This window comes from Bos taurus, chromosome 16 (genome assembly GCF_002263795.3).
Source record: "Bos taurus isolate L1 Dominette 01449 registration number 42190680 breed Hereford chromosome 16, ARS-UCD2.0, whole genome shotgun sequence".
In the NCBI taxonomy this organism is placed as follows: domain Eukaryota; kingdom Metazoa; phylum Chordata; class Mammalia; order Artiodactyla; family Bovidae; genus Bos; species Bos taurus.
In genome coordinates, this window is record NC_037343.1 from 54,762,518 (window position 1) to 54,783,373 (window position 20,856).

Here is a 20,856-nt window from a genome sequence, read left to right on the forward strand (position 1 = left end):
ATAGACTGTGAGTATAAATACTCTCCTTAAGGGGGCAGCTGATTCCTCGGAAGCAAAATTGATGTTAAAAAAGTAAATCAAACCAACAGCAGTCACCACAAAAGCAGGAGCCAGAAGGACCTGGTTTCCATGTCATGTAACTTCCTGGTTACCAAGAGGTATCATGCATGCTAGATTTTAATACCTAGATGAGCTGAGATAATTACATTCTACCATTTAATGAATGCTGACGTGCTAGGCCCATGCTGAGACCTTTACATGTACTCACTTGTTTAACCCTCAAAGAGTCCTATGAAGCAGGTGCCATAACTGTACCCATTTTATGGATGAGGACACTGAAGTAAAGAGGGATTAAGTAGCTACCTCAAGTCACACATCTGGAGACCTGAGATTTAAATCCATTCTGATTCAGTCGTTTTACCACTGGGCTCTGTTCATTGCTCCTCTGCCCCTTTGCCTAAGGGGCTTCCAGGAAGAATGCTAATAAATATGATTCATTCAGATCATCTTCATTCATTCATTCCACAGCCATTCTATCAAGCGTATGCTACATTCAGAGCACTGACCTGGAATTATTAGTGCATTATTAATTATTAATAATTAATTATTAATTATTAATGCATCAGTGGCTAGACCAGGGCTCCATCCCAATAGAGCTCAGTCCACTGGAATAAAAACCATGACTTTGCTTATTCATTAAGCCAAAAAATCAAGAACCAACCATCTAGATATATACCAATGGAGGGCTGGCTCAACAAACTGTGGCATATCATATGATGAAATACCCTGTAGCTGTTAAATGCTGACATAGGAAGATGCCTTGCAATATATGGTTAAGAAAGAAATCAGTAGGCTCCCCTGGTGGCTCAGATGGTAAAGTGTCTGTCTGCAATGCAGGAGACCCAGGTTCAATTCCTGGGTTGGGAAGATCCCCTGGAGAAGGAAATGGCAGCCCACTTCAGCACTCTTGCCTGGAAAATCCCATGGATGGAGGAGCCTGGTAGGCTATAGTCCATGGGGTCACAAAGAATCGGACACAACTAAGTGGCTTCACTTTAAAGAAGCAGCACACTGTAGTCTTATTTTCAGTTTAGTTCAGTCTCTCAGTCATGTCCAACTCCTTGCAACCCCATGGACTACAGTACACCAGGCTTCCCTGTCCATCACCAACTCCCGGAGCTTGCTCAAACTCATGTCCATTGAGTCAGTGATGACATCCAACTATCTCATCCTCTGTCATCCTCTTCTCTTCCTGCCTTCAATCTTTCCCAGCATCAGGGTCTTTTCCAATGAGTCAGTTCTTCACATCAGGTGACCAAAGTATTGGAGTTTCAGCTTCAGCATCAGTCCTTCCAATGAATATTCAGGACTGGTTTCCTTGAGGATTGACTGGTTTGGATCTCCTTGTAGTCCAAGGGACTCTCAAGAGTCTTCTCCAATACCACAGTTCAAAAGCATCAATTCTTTGGCATTCAGCTTTCTTTATAGTCCAACTCTCATATCCATAGATGACTACTGGCAAAACCATAGCTTTGACTAGATGGACCTTTAAAAGGTAATGTCTCTGCTTTTTAATATATGGTCTAGGTTGGTCACAGCTTTTCTTCCAAGGAGCAAGTGTCTTTTAATTTCATGGCTGCAGTCACCATCTGTGGTGATTTTGGAGCCCCCCCAAAAAATAAAGTCTGTCACTGTTTCCATTATTTCCCCATCAATTTGCCATGAAGTGATGGGACCGGATGCCATGATCTTAGTTATTTGAGTGTTGAGTTTTAAGCCAACTTTTTCATTCTCCTCTTTCACTTTCATCAAGAGGCTCTTTAGTTCTTCTTTTTTAGTAGTCTTGCTTGCCATAAGTAAAGACATTCGATTTCAAGCAGGCAATTCAGAGAAAGTGTTTTCCAATGACCTTGAAACTAAAGTAGAGGAATTCCAGGCAACTATTTGTTCCATATTGAAACAAAGTATGTGGCAAGGAAAGGGCATGGTAGATAGAACAGAGCAAACTTCTATTTGGCAGGACTATAGTTTGAGTAGGGCTTAAGCCAGTAAGACGGGATGTCCTTCCAATCAAAACACAGGAGAGCTATGTGTTCTGTATGATTCCATTATAAAAAACTTCTTATTATAAAGTGTAACACAAACATGAAAAATTACATTTAAAATAAATGAAATGGTTTATAGTCAATTTAGTTATAATAAATTCCATGCTTTCCATAAATGGAATCCTATAGCATGTATTCATCTGAGTCTGATTTCTTTTCCTCAATACAGTTAATGTTTTTAAGAATCATCTGTGTTGCATGAAGCTGTGCTGTGCCTAGGTGCTCAGTCATGACTAACTCTGTGTGATCCTATGGACTGTAGCCCACCAGGCTCCTCTGTCCATGGGAATTCTCCAGGAAAAAATACTGGAGTGGGTTGCCATGCCCTTCTCCAGGGGATTGTCCCAACCCAGGGATTGAAGCCAGGTCTCTCACATTGCAGGCAGATTCTTTACCACCTGAGTCACCAGGGAAGCCCTTGTAGCTGTGGTTCCTATAAGTTTGCGGGGCACAGAACAAGTATCCTGATGGCCAGATATTGCCGTTTTTCTAAAGCAGTGTTCTTTCAAATTTTTAGTCTCATGAAACCTATAGAAGACTCACAAGACTTCTTAAAGTGTGGATTATATTAGTGGTCTGGAGCCAGATTGTACCAGTTTGTGAGAGCTAACACTACATTCTAGTCATGTTGGCTACTTGAAATTGGTCATGGTAGGAATATTTACACCACAGAATTGGCCAATCCAATGAATTATATTATATATTAATATTTATTAATTTATAAGTAACAGCAAACTTTTGATCTATTGGAGTATGCTGTTTAGTTTAAAGGAGAAAATCAGTCTTACAGAGATATGTGGTTAGAAGAGAGAGAATAATTTAACTAGCCTTTGAAATTGTTTGGTTTGCTTTTTTTTTTTCTTGGCCATGTCTTGCAGTGTGTGGGATCCCACTTTGAGACCAGGGATGGAACCCATGTCTCCTGCAAGGGACATGCACAGTCTTAACCATTGGATTGCTAGGGGAGTCCCCAAGTGGCAGTTTTCAAAGGTTAATTGCACTGTGGAGTCTGAATGAAGTCTACTACTCAATGAACTCTGAGCTGTACTATATTAAAATCCACTGGTTGATCTTGTGCTTTGGATAGATCTTTAACCTACTTTTAATTTTGTAACATCATGGTGGTCTTTTGGAAAATATTATTTTATAGAGCTGTGTAGATAGATCTTCCAAATGTTAACATGTTTCATTATACAATATTCCCCAAAGTCACATTTGCTAATATCCCTACTGATATCATCAGAAAAGCACATAGTAGGAAGTTGACAAAGTCATATTGCTAGATACAGGTTTTCCCAAAATTCTAGGTTTAGCTTGAAAGCTCAAAGTTTTATTATTGGCAATAACTACTGACTATTGCTTTCTTTGAAGTGAGAGCCTTTCGTCATTCATTTTTTAAAACATATTTGGCAAATGTTCCAACTCTAATAACCATGGTTTTGTCTGCCAATTTTTCTTCCAACTAAAAGTTTCATTTAAAAAAAAAAAAAAAAAAGTCCTGGGAATTCCCTGGCTGCCCAACGGTTAGGACTCTGTGCTTCCACTGAAAGGGGCTCAGGTTGATCACTGGTCAAGGAACTAAAATCCCACAAGGTACAAAAAAAAGCCCAACTCACTTCGCTCACAACCCAAACAATTGCACACACAGCGTTCTTTCTCAAGAGAACCATTGAATGTGGATATGCCACAGCAGTGCTTTCTCACATGTGTCCTTCCCATATCCTCACACAGCATGTAAAAAAGATGTCTGCTCAAATGTTGAGATTTAATAAAATTAATAATTTCTACTTCTTCATCAAGGACACTCTATGTGAAACTAGTGATTTTTTTTTTAAACTGCAAGTGTGTGATGGTGAAAAATATAACTGATAATGGCACTGCTCTGATTTATGCACAGGCTCTTGCAGTTTTACCCACCATCACTTTTGTACTGTCAATGCAAATGCCAAGAATATGGGAAAAGGCGAATAGTACCTTAATATTATTAAGAAGGCATACTCAGTCGCTCAGTCGTATCTGACTCTTTGAGACCCCATGGACTATAGCTCCCCAGGCCTCTCTGTCCATGGAATTTCCCAGGCGAGAATACTGAAGTAGGTTACCATTTCCTTCTCCAGGGGATCTTCCCAACCCAGGGATTGAACTCGAGTCTCTTGAGTCTCCTGCATTGGCAGGCACATTCTTTAACACTATGCCACCTGGAATAGTATTGACATTGAAGATCTCCTGAAAGGAGCCTGGGGATCTCCAGGGGTTCATGGACCAAGCTGTGAAAACCTCTGCTCTTGGATATATACCTAGGAGCAGGTTTTCTGGGTCATAGGGTATGCATGCCTTAACTTTGCTAGACAATGCCAAACTAATATTTTCCAAAGCATTACATCAATTTATTATGCATCCTGTCAACAGTGTATAAGTCTTTGTTTCCATTACTCCACGTTTTCTAGAATTTTTAATCATCCCAAACAGAAATTATGTACCTATTAAGCAATAATGGTTAATTATTGCTCCCCATTCCATCATCCCTCAAGTGACCTCTTTTCTACTTTCTCATCTCCGTGAATTTGACTGCTCCACATACCTCATAACTTATTTCGCTTAACTTAATGTTTTCTAGATCCATCCATGTTGTAGCATGTGTCAGAATTTCATTCCTTTTTTTTGGATGCAAAACTCTATGAGTTTATTTAGTTAAAAATGACACACGAAGAGACAGAAATTAAGTAGTCAAACTGCATGAAATAACCTATCTTTGAAACAAGGTCTCTCTTGCTGCAGAGTCCTCAGTGCTGGATTTTTATGGCTGAATAATAATATTCTATTTTGCGTGTATGTGTGTGTGTATACATCACACTTTCTTGATCTGTTGATGGACATTTGGACTGTTTTCACCTTTCAGCTATGTGAATAATACAGCTGTGAAAATTGGTTTACAGATAGCTGTTTGACCTACACTCTACTGAGTTTTCACCTAAGAATGGAATTAGCCCCAAAAAACTATTTTACACAGCAACCACACCATTTTTACTTTCCCACCAGCAATGCACAGGGTTCTTGTTTCTCCATTTCTTTGCCAACACTTGTTATTTTTTCTTTTTGCTATGTTTCTTTTTTCTTTCTTTTTTTTTTTTTTGTGTGTGTGTGTGATAACGTATCCTAATAGGTGTAAGGTAGTACCTCATTGTAGTTTCAATTTGTATTTTCCCAATATCTGCCTCAGTGCAGGAGATGTACGTGGGTTCAATCCCTGGGTTGGGAAGATCCCCTGGAGAAAAAAATGGATGGTATTTTTGCCTGGAGAATTCTATGGACAGAGGAACCTGATGGGCTATAGTCCGTGGGGTCTCAGAGAGTTGGACATGACTGAGTGACTAACACACACAAAGGGTATTGATCATCTTTTCTGTGCTTATTGCCCATTTGTATATCTTCTTTGGAGAAATGTCTTTTGCCCATTTTTAAATTGTGTGTGTGGGGGGGGATGTTTGTGGATGTGTGTGGGAGTGAGTTGTAGAAGTTCTTTAAATTCTGAGTATTAATCCCTTGTCAGATATAAGTTTTACAAATATTTTCTCTCATTCTGTGAGTTCTTTTTACTGTCTTGCTATCTCCTGTTTCTATGTATTTTATATTTTATGCTACTTAAATGAATTATTTTTATTTCATTTTCTGATTATTGTCTATATATTAAAATAGTTAATTTTTTAAAACAATAACTTTATAGCCATCAACTTTGTTAATTATCTTATTAATTCTAGTACTTTCCCTGTAGATTCTTTGAGATTCCTTATTAATTCTAGTACTTTCCCAGTAGATTCTCTCAAAGAATGCAGGAATATAGCATCTGCCTGCAAGATGCATGCAGGAATATAACATCTGCAAGTAACAACTATTCTATTTCTTCTTTTCCAATTCTAATTGGTTTTATACTTGTTTTTTACATTGGCTGGAAATAGCAACCCACTCCAGTATTCTCGCCTGGAGAATCCCATGGACAGAGGAGCCTGGTAGGCTACAGTCCACGGGGTCGCAAAGAGTTGGACACGACTGAGCAACTTCACTTTCACTTTCACCAGTACAGTGTTGATTAAAAATGACATGAGCAACTCTTGTCCTATTCCTAGTAAGGAAAAAAGTTTAATGTTTTCTATTAAGGATGATGTTTTTGTAAATGCCATTTATTGAGTTCAAGAAGTTTCCTTCTATTCTAAATTTGCTGAGACAGCTTTCATAAATAATATTTAATTATTTGCATCTATTAAGATAATCACAGTTTCCTTCATTGAATCCATTAATGTGATAAATTATATTGATTAATTCTGCAACGTTAATTTCTAGTATAAACTGTCGTATATATGATCACGATATAGTATCTTTTTTCTAATATTTCTGGATTCTGCTTGCCAAATGTTTTTTAGAAATGTTTTGTTTCTATATCCATGAGTAAGACTTTTGTAGCCTGAATGTTTCATTTGCGCAATTTTTTTGAGATTTTATTATTATGATTAAGTTAACCTCGAAGAAAGAATATGCCTACTTTTTATATTCTCCAGGACAGTTTACATAAGATTAATGTGTTTAATCCCTAAATATTAAGTAAGTCAAGGCATCTGGGCCAGGAGATTTTTGTTTTGTTTATCTTTGTTTAAAGGCTTTTCATTGTAGACTTAATATTTGTTATTAGTTACAAAACTAATCTCATTTTTCTCTTTCCTTTTGTGTCCATTTGGCGAGTTGTGTTTTTCTAGGAATTTACACATTGCATCTAAATTTTCAAATTTGGGGTTGTACGTTGTTCATAATGTCCCCTTGTTTTTTTAAGTATTTCTAGGATCTCTGATGGAGTCCCTTTTTTATTTCTAGAATTTACTCTTGCACGTTTTTTTCTGTATTGGTCTCAGTACATAATGATAAATTTTATTAGTCTTTTCAGACAGCCAAAATGTGGTATTGTTGATCAGCCCTTTTGCATCAGTATTTTAGAGACTTTGCCAAAAATATGCACATAAAGATAAGCATATTGGAAAGTATAAAATACTTTTTATAGTCTTTTTAATTGGAATATAATTGCTTTTCAATATTGTGTTAGTTTCTGCTGTACAACAACATGAATCAGCCATATGCATACATATATTGCCTCTCTCTTGAGACTCCCTCCCAAGCCTTATCCCACGCATCTAGGTCATCAAACAGCACCGAGCTGAGCTCCCTGTGCTATATACCAGCTTCCCACTAGCTAGCTAGTTTATCCATGGTAGTGAATATATGTCAGTGTTGCTCTTTCATTCACCCCACCCTCTCCTTCCCACCCCGCCCGTGTCCGCAAGTCCGTTCTCAGTGTCTGCATCTCGATTCCTGCCCTGCAAATAGGTTCATCAGTACCTTTTTTCTAGATTCCATATAGATGCCTTAATATATGATATTTACTCATTCAACTATTTTAGGAAATTCTCAGCTATTACATGTTCAAATATTGCTTCTGCTTCCTTTCTTTCTGGAACACCAGCTGCATATTTGCCACAACTTTCTCACTGAATCCTCAAAGTCTCTGGCCCCCTTCTGTATTTTCTATCCTTTTGCTTCTTTGTACTTCTGAATAGTATCTTCTGATCTATATCCCAGCCCACACATCCTCTCTCAAGTGTGCCTAATGTGAAATGAAACCTGTCCATTGATTTGTTGCATTTTTCAGTTCTAAATTTTACTTGATTAATAATCTATGTATATATGCTACTTTTTATAATTCCAGGTTTTTTTTTAACTTCTGAATTACAGACTATTCCTTGTTGCCACAAATGTTCAAATCTGTAGGTTTAAAAATCTACAGATTTATATATTTCAGACTTATAGATTGTAGTTATGTATTGTGTTAGTCACTAAGTCATGTATGACTCTTTGTGACACAATGGACTATATAGCCTGCCCGGCTCCTCTGTTCTAGGGACTTCTCCAGGCAAGAGTACTGGATTGGGTTGCCATTATATAAAGATTTATATATTCTATTTATATAGATTATATTTATAAATATATATATATATAGACTTTACTTAGACATAATAAGCAGAGCTGTTTTATAGTCTGTGGCTTCCTGTTGGGGGCCAGAGTGAGGTACTCCGCCCATGACAAAGGTCATGAGGAAGGAGGCTCGACATACGCAAAGGCGGGATCGAACCTCAGGAGTCCCCCTGGAACTCCTCGAGCATCTACCCCCATAACCAGAGCCTGCCTACTTTACTACTTTGTGCTCACCTACACCTCTGACTTTACGGGGGGCTGTCCCCCACCACCTCTTTCGGAGAAGGAGTTAACCTAGAGCTCCAGTCAATAAAAACTCTTGGGTGTGACAAGAGTGTTTTAACCTACAAACTCCTCTGAAGGTTCTCTAGCCTGCCTGACAGGCTCGTCCAGCCACATGTGATTGCTCACAGCCTCCCAACTGTGAGAGGCACAAGATGCTTTAAACCCTCTAAAAACAGGTTCTTTAGAGAAGTTAGAAAACTATTAGTATAAGTATAATGGGCTGATTAGAAATTGTGTTGGTGAAGGGTTTTTCATTTGTTGAGCCAATGTTTGTTGCTAAGTCTCCACATCCCCTGCCCTTACACACATTAATGAATATATAGAATTAACCTTTGATATTAATCACGTTAGACCTTAGGCTAAGTAAATTCTTTCCTTAACTAAAACCCACTACACCCTCACCCTGTAGGAATGTAACTTTACTTGGGTGGCGTCTGTTTTGAGAATAATCAGCCCTGGAGAAATAAGTGTCCTGATTGACTGACCGCTGTCACAAGGAGAGGGTCGTAAATTGTCAGCAGGCCCCCCTGGCCAGAAGATGATGTAACACCCCTAAGACCTCTGTATACATTTGTGTGAAGCACCTGACTTTAATAAAAGTCAGGACTGCTGTCCCCACGTGACTTTTGTATAACATCTTAGTGTATAAAAACAGACTCTGGAAAATAAAGAATTGGGATCAGTTTCTCAAAATACTGGTCTCCCCATGTCTCTCTCTCCTTCTGGCTGAGTCTCCATCTGGAGCGCGGAACCCACCAAGCTTACTAATTTTGCCTGGGCTTCTAAGATCCGACCGGGGAGGCCTCAGTGTCTCCTCTCCTTCGGGAGAACGGAAGGACGCCTGCGGCCTACGTAAGTGGTGCAAGCTTCTTGTCTTGAAGTTTTATTGGTCCCCCGCGTAAACCAAGCTACTCAGCCTCTTTTCTCCACTGAATTTTCCTACTGAGCTATCCTTATTCTATTACTCTTTATATCTCTAATTAATATCTAATTGAAACTATCGTATCCTGACCCTCGCCGACGCCGTCTCTCCTTCGAGTACCCTGGATCAGCCGGGGCTGGTCCCCGGCAGCTTCCTTTCTTTTTACCTGTTGTTTCTGTAGGTTTCTATTGCTAGTTTCTCTCTTCTCATAGGTCTGGTATCTGAAAAACTAAATGTGAAAATGGTATGAGGTCTAGGATGATACTATCTTCCTCCAGAGATGATTGCCATTTGCTTTTCCAATCACCTATACCTATTAGAAATGGGATTACTTTATTCCAGCATAGGTTCAGACACTTTTGGTGTCTGCTCAGCACCACACAGGAGGAGCTACAGCAGACTCGGCAAGCCACAGGAGAAGGGTCTAATTTCAGAGAAGGTGGCACCCTTCTATGGTGGGACCTCACAGGTGGATAATGAACTGACTTCTCCCAGTCCAGTACATACTAGAAACACTTCTTAAAGATGGGCAATCAGCTTCGGGTTATTGCACAAGGAATGGGATTGGGGATGGGGGGAAGGGGTTGCTGAGTACTCAGACAAATTTGGCTTCCACTTCAAGTCCCACCTCTAATCAGCTGTTTCCTTTTGACCAAGTTCCTGGGTCAAGCCAGCTTTGGTGTCCTAATCTGTAAACTGGGAGTAATTTCATGGCTGCAGTCACCATCCACACTGATTTTGGAGCCCAAGAAAATAAAGTCTGTCACTGTTTCCACCTTTTCCCCATCTATTTGCCATGAAGTGATGGGACCAGATGCCATCATCTTATTTTTTTTAATGTTGAGTCTTAAGCCAACTTTTTCACTCTCCTCTTTTGCCCTCATTAAAAGGCTCTTTAGTTCCTCCTCGGAGAAGGGGGTGACAAAGGATGAGATGGTTAGATGGCATCACTGACTCAATGGACATTAGTTTGGGCAAAGTCTGGGAGACAGTGAAGGACAGGGAAGCCTGGAGTGCTGCAGTCCATGGGGTCACAAAGAGTCAGACACGACTTAGCAACTGAACAGCAAAAACAAAATTGGGAGTCAATATCCTATACTTCATGAAATAAGATTATGAGAATACAATGAAATGTCACCTACAAAACACTTCATAAAATACCTGTCACGTATAAGAGGTCAATAAATGCTCAATCCTCTCTTTCCTTTGTGCCTAAACCAAGCCTGCTTTAGCAACAAAGTCCATTCCTTTCCCTGTATTAGAGGAGTGAATTTGGGAAATTGGGGCAAAAATATCCCAAAGGGAACAATTGTATATTCTTTTTGAATAGAGAATTCCTGAGCACAAAAACAGCTTGTTACCCCACCAGGGGATAAGCTATGAGTCTGCTAACCAGCACATCTGTAACTGTCCACTGAACAGCAGATACCTAACCACAACTTACATTGATTCAGCCTGCTTTACACAAACACCCAGATGTGCTCAACATGATTATCCCCATTTCAAGGCAAGAAAACTGAGGGCTTAGAAGGTTAAATAAATGTCGGGCCTCCAACTGGTTATAGATTACGTGTCTGCCATCACTCTGCCTCTTTGCAGAAGCTGCTGTAACAAACCCAGAATGCAATATGTCTCTTCAACTTAAAATTAAAACTGCTCTATCCTTTGGTGATGACAAAGCAGGGAGTTGTTTCACAATAAGGAGGGCAGACCCACACTTGTGGGTTTTTCCCTGCAATAAGAAGTGCTTTGAAACTAAGCCCCAGGCACTGCCTTATCAGAGTCAACCTTGTACAGCCATTTGCAAGAAACCAGCTGCAATGTTGGAGCAGGGGTGATCTAGCCAATAGCGAGTCTTGGCAACCTGGGAAAGAGGAGCCAATCTGTTGACTCTGGTGTCCTTTACTTTGCTAGATGAAGATAAGGATGTTAGAGTTAACACACCAGTAACATTGCAGCCTGCCCCAACTCCTCAGATGATTCTTGGAGAGGTTCATTTGAGTTAAGGACATTTCCCTTTAAAATATAGACCTACCAGCCTGATAGGTCGCACGCAACCAGGTGTCAAGCACTTTTCAATTTTCTTTCAAAATCAATTTTCTTTCTGTTTTTGGGATTGGTGGTTACAATCCCAACTACTTCCCTCCCAGCTGAGATCTGCTGGGGCAAAGGTGGGGAATGGGACAGACATCTTTATTATTATTATTATTATTAATTTTTGGCTGTGCTGGGTCTTTGATGCTATGTTTGGGCTTTCTCTAGTTGTGGTGAGTAGGGGCCACTCTTTGTTGCAGTGCCCAGGCTTAGTTGCCCCAGGGCACGTGGGATCTTCCCAGACCAGGGATTGAACCCATGTCCCCTGCATTAATAGGCAAACTTCCAACCACTGGACCACCAGGGAAGCCCTAACAGGCATCTTTACAGTATCTATTAATGTGGAAAATTGTGTCAGGCCAGGGATAGATTCAGTCCTTCTTGAATCTATCACAGAGAATCACACATATAGAAGCAGGCACATGCAGATACGTTCACTAAAAATTTGTAGGGAATGACTAAGAACTGTAATAGAGCCATCCCATGGATTACCATCCAGTTGCTATATAGAGCAAGAGCAATCTATATGGTTTGCTAGGCTAGATTTCTAAGATACATTGTTGAGTGAAAAAAAGTGGTACAACAGGTTCAGAATAATCTCTGTTATATACAATATACAGCAAAGCCATCCCACAAAATAATACTCTGTATTTCGTAGGTACCTATCTGTACATGTGAAAGCCTAGCAACAGGTTTTAAAGGGTTGGGAAACCAACCCTGCACACCTCAAAGAAGGTAACAGCTGATACATCCAGATCAAAAGGACTAGAGTTGAGGGAGGGTGGTCAAAGAGACTTTAGCTTTATCTCTAAAAGGAGATATTTTTATAAAAGGGAATTCCCTGGTAGTCCAGTGGTTGGGATTCTGTGCTTTTACTGTGGAGGAGGCAGGTTCCATCCCTGGTCTGGGAAGTAAGGTTCTGCAAGCAACATAGTGCAGCCAAAATAAATAAATAAAAGGAGACTATATTTGCATATCACTTGCTGCTGCTGTTCAGTCATGTCTAACTTTTTGCAACCCCATGGACTGCAGCATGCCAGGCCTCCCTATCCCTTACCATCTCCCAGAGTTTGCCCAAGTTCATGTCCATCGCATGTGTGATACCATCCAACCATCTCATCCTCTGACACCCTCTTCTTATTCTGCCCTCAATCTTTCCCAGCATCAGGGAATTTTCCAATGAGTCAGTTGTTCACATTAGGTGACCAAAATATGGGTGCTTCAGCTTCAGAATTATCCTTTCAGTGAGTATTCAGGGTTGATTTCCTTTATGATTGACTGGTTTGATCTTCTTGCAGTCCAAGGGACTCTCAAGAGTCTTCTTTAGCACCACATCACTTACATAAAGAGCCTCTTGATGAAAGTGAAAGAGGAGAGTGAAAAAACAGGCTTAAAACTCAACATTCAAAAAACTAAGATCATGGCATCCGGTCCCATCACTTCATGACAAATAGATGGGGATACAATGGAAACAGTGACAGACTTTATTTTCTTGGACTCCAAAGTCACTGCAGATGGTAACTGCAGCCTTGAAATTAAAATATGCTTGCTCCTTGAAAGAAAAACTATGATAAACCTAGAGAGTGTATTAAAAAGCAGCGACATTACTTTGCCAGCAAAGATCTATATAGTCAAAGCTATGGTTTTTCCATAGCTTTGGGCTTCCCTGGTGGGTCAGATGGTAAAGAGTCTGCCTACAGTGCAGGAGACATAGGTTTGATCCCTGGGCCAGGAAGATCCCCTGGAGAAGGAAATGGCAACCCACTCCAGTATTCTTGCCTGGAAAATCCCATGGACGGAGGAGCCTGGCAGGCTACAGTCCATGGACTCGCAAAGAGTCGGACATGACTGAGCAACTTCACTTTCTTTCTTTCTGTGGTTTTTCCAGTAGTCATGTATGGATGTGAGAGTTGGACCATAAAGAAGGCTGAATGCTGAAGAACTGATGCTTTTGAACTGCGGTGTTGAAGAAGACTTTTTTTTTTTAATTTTTTTTTTTATACATGACGCAGAGGGATGGTACGGGGAGGGAGGTGGGAGGGGGTTCAGGATGGGGAATATGTGTATACCCGTGGCGGATTCATGTTGATGTATGGAGAAGACTCTTGAGAGTCCCTTGGACTGCAAGGAGATCAAACCAGTCAATACTAAAGGAAAGCAACCCTGAATATTCATTTGAAGAACTGATGCTGAAGTTGAAGCTCCAGTACTTTGGCCACCTAATGCAAAGAACTAACTCATCAGAAAAGACCCTGATGCTGAAGGGTAAACTACTGAATCAGCTCACCTTGAGCCTTACTAGAAAGTGTCAGGAAATGAGTGTTGTTAACATCTCTGGGCTCAGTTTCCTTACGTGTAAAATGGGCTTAAGAGTACACATTTTGTAGATTTCACGTGTACACATAGTGAAGGGTGGGGTGGGGCAGGACAGCATAGCTGGTGTATTAAGACTGAAGATGATGGCTTGCTGAATGAGAGGGCACCAGCCCCTCACACAGGGTCAACAGGAAGCTCCCCCCACATCCAAACTCTCTCTTTGAGGAAGTGAACACGTAGGGGTCATTTCAACTGAAAGTACAACTTCAATAGACTCACACGAAGGAGGTAAAGTCACAGTATTTATTATTTACAGATCCCAGAAATGTGGGTGGGGTGGGGGTGTGCAATGAGCAGGGGCAGGGAGCGCAGTCCTCTGTTCCAGGTCATGAGTGAGCAGGAGATGAAGAACAGGACAGCAAGCAAGCACCTATTCCTTCTAAGGTGTTGGGGTGGAGGTCACTGACTTTTCACAGGATCAACTCTAAAATGGTTATTTTAAAAGATGACCAGGGAAAAAGCAGAAACTTGTGCTGGAAATCCTAAGCACGGGTCTTTATCATAATGTCCAGACTCTGGATGTGAGCAGAGCTGTCATACCATGAAATGCCTAGGCAGCAACCCAGCATAGCTGTTTTTCATCACAGTGAGGTGGCAGATTTAAACAGCCCTGTATGGAGCCTAGCATGCAGCGGACTCTCAGTGAACATTCATTCCTACCCCTTTTCCACTCCCTGAGCCTCTTCAGGAAGGACAGCCATGAAGCATAAAGGAGAAGAGAGGAGTATCATGTCCCCAGATCAAACCAACCATTGTGAGTGAAAGGGCTTCATCTCCCCCACTGCCTGCAGAAGAAAGCAGCCTCAGAAATAAGCCCACCCAGCACTCTTCCATACCTAGTGGAAGTGGGTGAAAGGGTAACCCACTGTCTCCACTGGGCACCATCTTCCTGTGGCTCAGCCACTCCTCACCATCCCACCATTGAAGAGCTGACCACCCAAATTTCCAGAAGGTCAGCTCACTTCCTTCCACCTATCTCCAGAGCTGGGGGTGAACCAAGGCCACAGTACAGGCCCAAGGCCACCAATCAGCTCAGAGACCTGTCTCAGAGGGGACAATTCAGTAAAAGCTATGTGCTTTTAGTGAGTGATTCCTAATTCTCCAACAAAGCTGGTCTTCCTGTTGTGAATGGACCAAGAAGCCATCCAGTGGGATTCCTCTCTGCCCCACATGTCAGCTTGAACATTCACCTGAATGCAACTTAAGGGCAAACATGGGGCCCTTTGTGCAGTAGACTTTGTGCAGGTCCTTTGGTTCTTGGCCTATAAAAGCCACTGGCCAGTCAGGAGCAGAGCCTCCTGAGGACCAGGTGGGGCCAGCCTGAGAGCTTGGGCTATCCCTTTCAAAGGAATTTTTATTCCTAAGTGGCAAGTGGTCAAGTTGCCCAGTGGTCCTTGACATCTCTTGCCACTTCCAAGGACCTTGTCTCAGGCTTCAGTTGGGCTTCTACAGTAGAGTAAGTGTTGATGTGAGGGAGAACTCATGCATCCCCCATGCCCATCCAAGCACAGATGGAGTTGACCCCACCCTCCACTCCAAGGAGGGCACAGGACTTGGGGCTGGTCAGTCATAAACTTCCATGTTCTTGGTTTTAGCAACTGGATACACCACTCAGAAAACCAACAGAGCCATCAAATTGCAGTGTGATTTTTGCTGGGACTGCTGAGAATTAAGTAAATTCATTATAATGAACTTGATTATGGGAAAAGACAAGCCAAATCTAGAGAGGGGAAGGTGAAGTTCATAAGCATAGAGTATAGTAAAGAGAACGTAGCTGGTGATACTGTTTGAGTTCCTGGATCAAACCATGACTGATTTATCCTTGCAGTTTGTAGTTACATTAGCCAATATATTCTCTTTGATTTAGGCCAGTTTGAGCTGGTTCTGTTTTCTTAAAGTAGTGATAGTTCTCACTAACATATCTTCAGTTCTTTGGGCCCTCCTTTGATTTCCACTGTGGACATGGTTGAGTTTGATCAGATTTCATTGTCATAGATCTCCAGCTTGGGACTTAGCTTCCCTCTGGACTCTGCTGCTTGAGCACATATAATATTGCTTACGAGCCTTTGGCTAAAAGCCTGACTTTGACTCCAAGAGCTCCAGTCTGTCTTTATCCACGACCAAGTGTCAACCACTATGGAAAACCTACTCAATCCATCTTCACTCCTCCAGTCCAGGCAGTTGAGACTCTGAGCTCAGAGAAAGGGCAGGAAAAATGTTACCATGTACCCAGAGGAGGAAAATGAAACCAGTTTCTGCACCACAACCCAGCACTAGGACATCAGGACCCCTGCCCTCTGAACCAGATTGGAAGAGGCCCACAAGATTGCACATGATGCTCCCAGCTTATTCCAAGGTCCAGACAAGTAGACACTCCTGTTGCCCAAAGCCTGGATCAGCCTGGGCAGCCTGAACTCTCCCTCAAGGAGGCCATGAATGGTCTTTACTTGCTCATTCTCTCTTGCAAATGGTCACTTAAGAATGTCAGCTGAATTTTTCCCTGACAGTGATCATGGACAGAGAGCCCACCTTTTCCCTAAACTTGTCTCTTCTGCTGTTCTCCTTTAAGACATCAGAGACATGCATTCTAGGATTCCAGGACCTGAAGTAAGATGACATGGTAACCTCCACACTCTCCGCAGTCCTACCCAGCATCACCTACGTGAACAACAGGGACCCTCGATGAGAACTAGATGATGGCAGAATCCACACTTTTGCAACTGCAGCAGGAAGGAAAGATGGTCACAGCCCCTTTATGAAATGAGCCACAGCATCCAGAATCCTCGAGGAGCAGGGGAAGTAAAAGAAGCTCATGTCAGCGGTGGTCAACACTCCATGAAAACCATCCTCCATGTGGTGCCAAGTTACTCTAACCCCTAGGTCCTCCAACCTCTTCTTGTACAACAGCGAATCGTCCCGAAGTATATCGTACTCACAGCTCACGATGCAAGCTTCAGGGAGCCGAGACACTACTTCATCGTCTGCAATCAAGGGTGAGTTTACCACATCTAGAGTGATTTTTGTCTCCAGATAGGCAGCCTCATTCAGGGGCTCACGGGACATAGGCAGGTAACCTCTCTTCTTAAACTTGTCTGGGATGTTTTCTGCACTCAACCACTTCCTGTACTTTTCCCAGACTTCGGCAGGCAAGTGGGCGCCTTTCAATACAGTGCTTATCCAGGAGGGGCTGATGTCCAGGTAACCACACCAACAATAGAAGGCCAAATTGTGGTTAAGCAGTGGTATGTTTTTGTTTTGCTGATGGGAAGGGGACTGGAAATTCAGGCCCTGGAGAGCGGAATAGATGAGGATCTGAGCACGAATCTTGGGGAGATCAGAACGGTCCACAAACTTTTGACAAAGAACCGTTGCCACGCTCCCGCCCACACTGTCACCACAGACTATGACCCGGGCTGGATCCACCCCATACGTATCCAAGGACTTCAAGAAGTGCATTGTACCCACCATGCAGTCTGTTAGTATCACTGGAAACCTATGCTTAGGCAACATGCGGTATCTGAAAAGGAATCAAGGAATATGGTTTACACTTACCACTCCTACAGGGCCCAAAACACCTGTGTCTAACATCCTTCTACCCATATTTCTTCTATAAAGTTCTTTTTCTGAGGCTTGAGAACGTGAACTCAAAGTAGAAGGCATAAATGAGATGATAGACAAAGCCTTCAATGCCCAGGCACATAGGCTCAGAAATGCCTGAGGACTGACTTCTGTCAATTTTACTTACTTCACTGGTTATATCCCCACCAAGATGTTGGCAGTGGATATCTCTTCCTGGCATGTGCATTTAAATGAAACTGCAGGAACAGCTTCACATCAGAAGGAACCACCCAGGCCCTGGGTGATGATGTGTCAGGCAGCAGGCAGGACACCCAGGGAAGGTCTCTGTGCCCTGTTGAGGTTCCAGGTCGTGTGGTGACTCGCCCAGATCAGTTAGGAGAGACAGTGGCATTTTCATTTTTCCTGCTTCCTTCAGTGGGTCTCACCAGGGTGGATCCCCCTCTCTGGAGCATGGAAATGATGTGGCAGTGTTTGAGGCTGTCCTGGTTACAGTGCAGGGCATTGTGTGCATTTGGTGGAGGGAGGTACTCAGTGTGTAGAAGGTGCAGGGCTGTTCTGCTTCACATACAGTATTCCACCCAGACATGCACTGGTAGTGAAGTTCTGCCCCGGATGTACTTTGCAAAGACCACCCAGATGTACTTTGCAAATACCACCCCCTATCCAGTTTCCAGATGATGCAATGCTCTAAAGGCATCCTCCCTTGTGGCTCAGCTGGTAAAGAATCTGCCTGCAATGCAGGAGACCTGGGTTTGATCCCTGGGTTGGGAAGATCCCCTGGAGAAGGGAAAGGCTACCCACTCCAGTATTCTGGCCTGGAGAATTCCATGGACTGTATAGTCCATGGAGTCGCACAGAGTTGGATACGACTGAGCGACTTTCACTTTCACTTTCAAGGGCCACCCGCAGGAGGAATGCCCCATCTCTGCCTCTCCCTGCTTCTCCCTTCCTCTCTTTCTTCCCTGCCCTCCTGCTCACCATCATCTCACAGCCCATCCTGTGCTCCTGGCATCCCTCAACACCTGCCTGCCACAGACTCCTGGCTCCCTCCCCTTTATTGCCCCTGGGGCTCCTGGAATCCCAGCATCTCTCCACCCTTGCCTTACTCACCCAACTGCTAGAACCACTGCATCACTCTTCTTGCACAAGTTACAGCATATGCCATGGTATGTTTCTAAAAAATAAAAGGTTTGAAACGTTCAAGCAAGGGAGGTTAAGTGGGCTCCTTTTGCCAGCCATCCTCACCTGCCCCTTCTTAAGGATAACCTCAGAGGTCAAAGGGCTGGGTTGATTCTAACAAGGGTTTGCAGATTCTCCTCCAGCTGTAGTCAGCCTTCCTCTCTACTTTCTCACTCTCGTCTGTCGAGCTGTCTCAACAGCTTTCTCTAAGATTCACCCCCACCCCACACTTGCAACCCTATCGATTCTACAGTGCATTCACAGCATCTGAGAAGATGTCTGACCATGGAGTACAGTAGTTCAGTGGGTGAGCTATGGATTCAGACCTGAGTTCAGATCCCAAGTTTTCCTCCTTTTAGCTTGACCTAAAGTTGTACCGGGTGGGTCCCTTCACCTCCCTGAGGCTTCATTTCCTCTTCTGTAAAATGGATATAATGACAGTGACAGGGTTGCTGGGAACTTAGATGAGATGCTTTCCAATATATATTCGGTGCAGACAAATACTGTTTGATTCCACTTACACGAGGTATGTAGAATATAGAATAGTCAAATTCATATTCAGAGAGTACACTGGTAGATGCCAGGGTCCACTGGCGTGTTGGGAAGAGAAATGAGGACTAAGTGTTTAATGGGGACAGAGACTCAGTTTAGGAAGGTAAAAAATTCAGGAAATAGATGATGGTGAGAGTTGTACAACAATGTGGATGTATTTAGTGCCACTGAACTGTACCAATAAATATGTTTTATATTATGTGGCTTTTACTACAATTTAAAAAAATTTACAAAAAAGATTATGCATCTACACAGATTCCATAGTATCTGCCATGTAAATATTAATAATGTCAACAAATAAATATTGGCTCACTATCATTGATTATGCAAACCATAACAAAACCACGGTTGTATTAAATCCCTTATTCTCAAAGTCTACAGCAAAGAGACTCTGGCATTCCACAGATCAAGAAGTACTATGTAAAGGTGTTTTTTCTCCCTAATTTCTCCACAATAGAAAAAATTAAGACATATTAACACTGACCCAATTTTGTACTCATCCCCCCCCCCTCACTAATTTTCCTCTACTCTTTGGTCCTCCTGTCTGTCTGTACCAGAAATTTGTCTCAAGCAATACCTATTGTGAAACACACTTGTGTTTTCATTGTTTTTAATCCTTATTTACAACTAAATAGAGGTGGTGGTCACACATTTGAATGTACTAAATACCACCGAATTGTACACTTTAAAATGGTGAATTTTATGTTGTGTGAATTGTGTGTGTGTGTGTGTGTGTGTGTATAGAGAGAGAGACAGAGAAAGTGAAGTCACTCAGTCATGTCTGACTTTTTGTGATCCCATGGACTGTAGCCTACCAGGCTCCTCTGTCCACGGAATTTTCCAGGCAAGAGTACTGGAGTGCATTGCCATTTCCTTCTCCAGGGGATGTTCCCAACCCAGGGATCAAACCCGGGTTTCCCACATTGCAGGCAGACGCTTTACCATCTGAGCCACCAGAGAAATCCTTAATATATATGTATGGTATATATCGGAGAAGGCACTGGCACCCCACTCCAGTACTTTTGCTTAGAAAATCCCATAGACGGAGGAGCCTGCTAGGCTGCAGTCCATGGGGTCGATAGAGTCGGACACGACTGAGCGATTTCACTTTCACTTTTCACTCTCATGCATTGGAGAAGGAAATGGCAACCCACTCCAGTGTTCTTGCCTGGAGAATCCCAGGGACGGGGGAGCCTGGTGGGCTGCCATCTATGGGGTCGCACAGAGTCGGACACGACTGAAGCGACTTAGCAGCAGCATGGTATATATACATATGTATATGATCTGGGCCCCGGTAACTGTCCTGGTGTCCCCTGGCCATAATAGCAGCTTTGAGACCCCAGGAAGATGATAGGAGTGCCACCTCCTGCTGAAAGGTGTGTCCACCTGGCTGTGCTCTGGGACATCTGTGCAAGGGATCTAAGGAAAGGACTCTTACTCAAGCTCCCTAGGATGCCCCCACCACCATGGTAGAACACAATGCCAGGCCTGAGACCGCTCGCGGGTGCCTTGGGCTGATACAGCTTCACCGGGATCGTCCCAAACTGGAGGTCCTTGACCACCACATCTGGATGCTTCTTTAGTGGCAGCAGATCGTGAACGAAACGGACAAATTGGGGCATAGAGCAGATTCTCAGTTTCTCAAAAATCAGCCCCTGTTGGTGAGAGAAAAGGAAATGGGATGAGAAGGGTTTCAGAGTGTGCTGTGCCAGGGCTCTACCACCACAGTACCCTCTGCAGAGTGGCTGC

The 20,856-nt window shown here is 42.7% G+C and overlaps 1 protein-coding gene across 9 annotated transcripts in view; it reads right to left on the bottom strand.

The window, feature by feature from the left end:
- Positions 1-14,036: 14,036 nt before the first annotated feature.
- AADACL3 (arylacetamide deacetylase like 3) overlaps positions 14,037-20,856 on the bottom strand; it is a 160,362-nt gene continuing 153,542 nt past the window's right edge. For 8 of the 9 annotated variants that reach the window (XM_059875794.1, XM_015475211.3, XM_005217222.5 and 5 more), the window contains 3 exons: positions 20,546-20,762; positions 18,487-18,550; positions 14,037-17,314 (listed from right to left, as the gene is read on the bottom strand). In XM_059875794.1, coding sequence (XP_059731777.1) covers positions 16,540-17,314; positions 18,487-18,550; positions 20,546-20,762 — 1,056 coding nt within the window. In that variant the 3' untranslated portion in view covers positions 14,037-16,539. The remainder of the gene's footprint in view (positions 17,315-18,486; positions 18,551-20,545; positions 20,763-20,856) is intronic. The other variant, XM_059875797.1, reaches the window with a different exon arrangement.